Raw genomic sequence first — 1368 nt, forward strand, 5'->3', positions numbered from 1 at the left:
ATCTTTTTAAGACCTTGGAGATGTTTAACTTTGGCCCTAAATTTGTTTCATGGGTGAAGTTGATATATACCTTGCCAATGGCAGCAGTTCGCACTAACAGTAATCTATCCAGCTATTTTGAATTGGAACGTGGTACGAGGCAGAGGTGCCCACTCTCGCCACTCTTATTCGCAATCGCGATTGAACCACTCGCAGTGGCTTTACGGAACAACCCTAAGATTAAAGGAATTATTATTATTATATTAGTAAAGAAGAACACTTAAGGTATATCGTGACAAGATTTATGTACATATGTGGAAAACCTATAAAGAGCCTTGTACTCCCCCGCTCTTTGCCTTCGTTCTCCATCTTTCTTACTTGGTGAATCATTTGGCTTGGAGGCCACAATTTGGTTTTTTAGGCTGTAATCTCCTAAACTACAAAATAAAGGTTCTTGCTGTTCAAACCAGCCTTGTTTTCAGAGTCCTTCTTCATTGAGCAACAGCATTTCCACTTCAACCAGAAGACGTGGTTTCTACACCTCATTACTTTTTTAATCATTCACATTTTTGTGTCAGTTTTGCTGTTTTTGTGATCAAAGGGGCAAAAAGCAAAACTGAAGCTGCATTTCTCATTAATCACACAACTCAATCACAAAATCGTCCTACAAAGGAAGAATTAGTCAATACACTAATGTGAACATTGTGTTCTAAAGTATGTCACAGATTGGCTTATACTGGAAAACAAAACACAGAGAAAGCAGAAGACATGGTTTCACTTTGAGTCAACATGGTCATACTGAACTCACCTGAAGGCAGCGGGAGCGCAGGAGGCTGCTGAGCAGGTGGCCTCTCTTGGAGAGCAGTCGGCCCAGCAGATCTCCCTTCACAGACCTGCCTCCCATGGTGCCGTACAGCACCCATCTGCCGTCCACGGCCAGGGAGCTCACATTTTTCTCCCAGTTACACCCACCGATGCTGTCAAGGATCACGTTTGCTCCTCTGCCTGTCAAATTGAAATTATTATCAACAGATATCATGTCACATTTAGAGTATGTGTTGAGGAAGACTTTCAGCTTCTACRACGTCAAACTTTTTACTCAATATTTTTAAAACTGATTGAGTTTGCCAAGTGGTGGTTCACAGTTTTATAATAATTTATGATCATTTTGAAGACCCCCTCCAGAAGCGTACAGAAAAATGTTGACTCTCACCAAGGAGGTCCTATAGAGCAGCTGGAGTGATCAGAAACCAGGTGACCATGTGATCGGCTGGTGAAGCTAACGGCTAACGCTAAACGAACAAAACTCTGGATTTCCCATCACTGTACATGTTAACAGAGCAGAAAAAAAGGACTGACGATGTAGAAATCATTAAAACTATTAATAAT

The 1368-nt window shown here is 41.3% G+C and overlaps 1 protein-coding gene across 1 annotated transcript in view; it reads right to left on the reverse strand.

Moving 5' to 3' along the window:
- The window catches only part of tp53i3 (tumor protein p53 inducible protein 3), a gene marked incomplete at its 5' end in the record, with an annotated part of 12094 nt that overhangs the window by 5260 nt on the left and 5466 nt on the right, over positions 1-1368 (reverse strand). The window contains 1 exon segment of the mRNA XM_014032504.1: positions 788-984. Coding sequence (XP_013887958.1) covers positions 788-984 — 197 coding nt within the window.

This window comes from Austrofundulus limnaeus, unplaced genomic scaffold (assembly GCF_001266775.1).
Source record: "Austrofundulus limnaeus strain Quisiro unplaced genomic scaffold, Austrofundulus_limnaeus-1.0 Scaffold1471, whole genome shotgun sequence".
Classification (NCBI taxonomy): domain Eukaryota; kingdom Metazoa; phylum Chordata; class Actinopteri; order Cyprinodontiformes; family Rivulidae; genus Austrofundulus; species Austrofundulus limnaeus.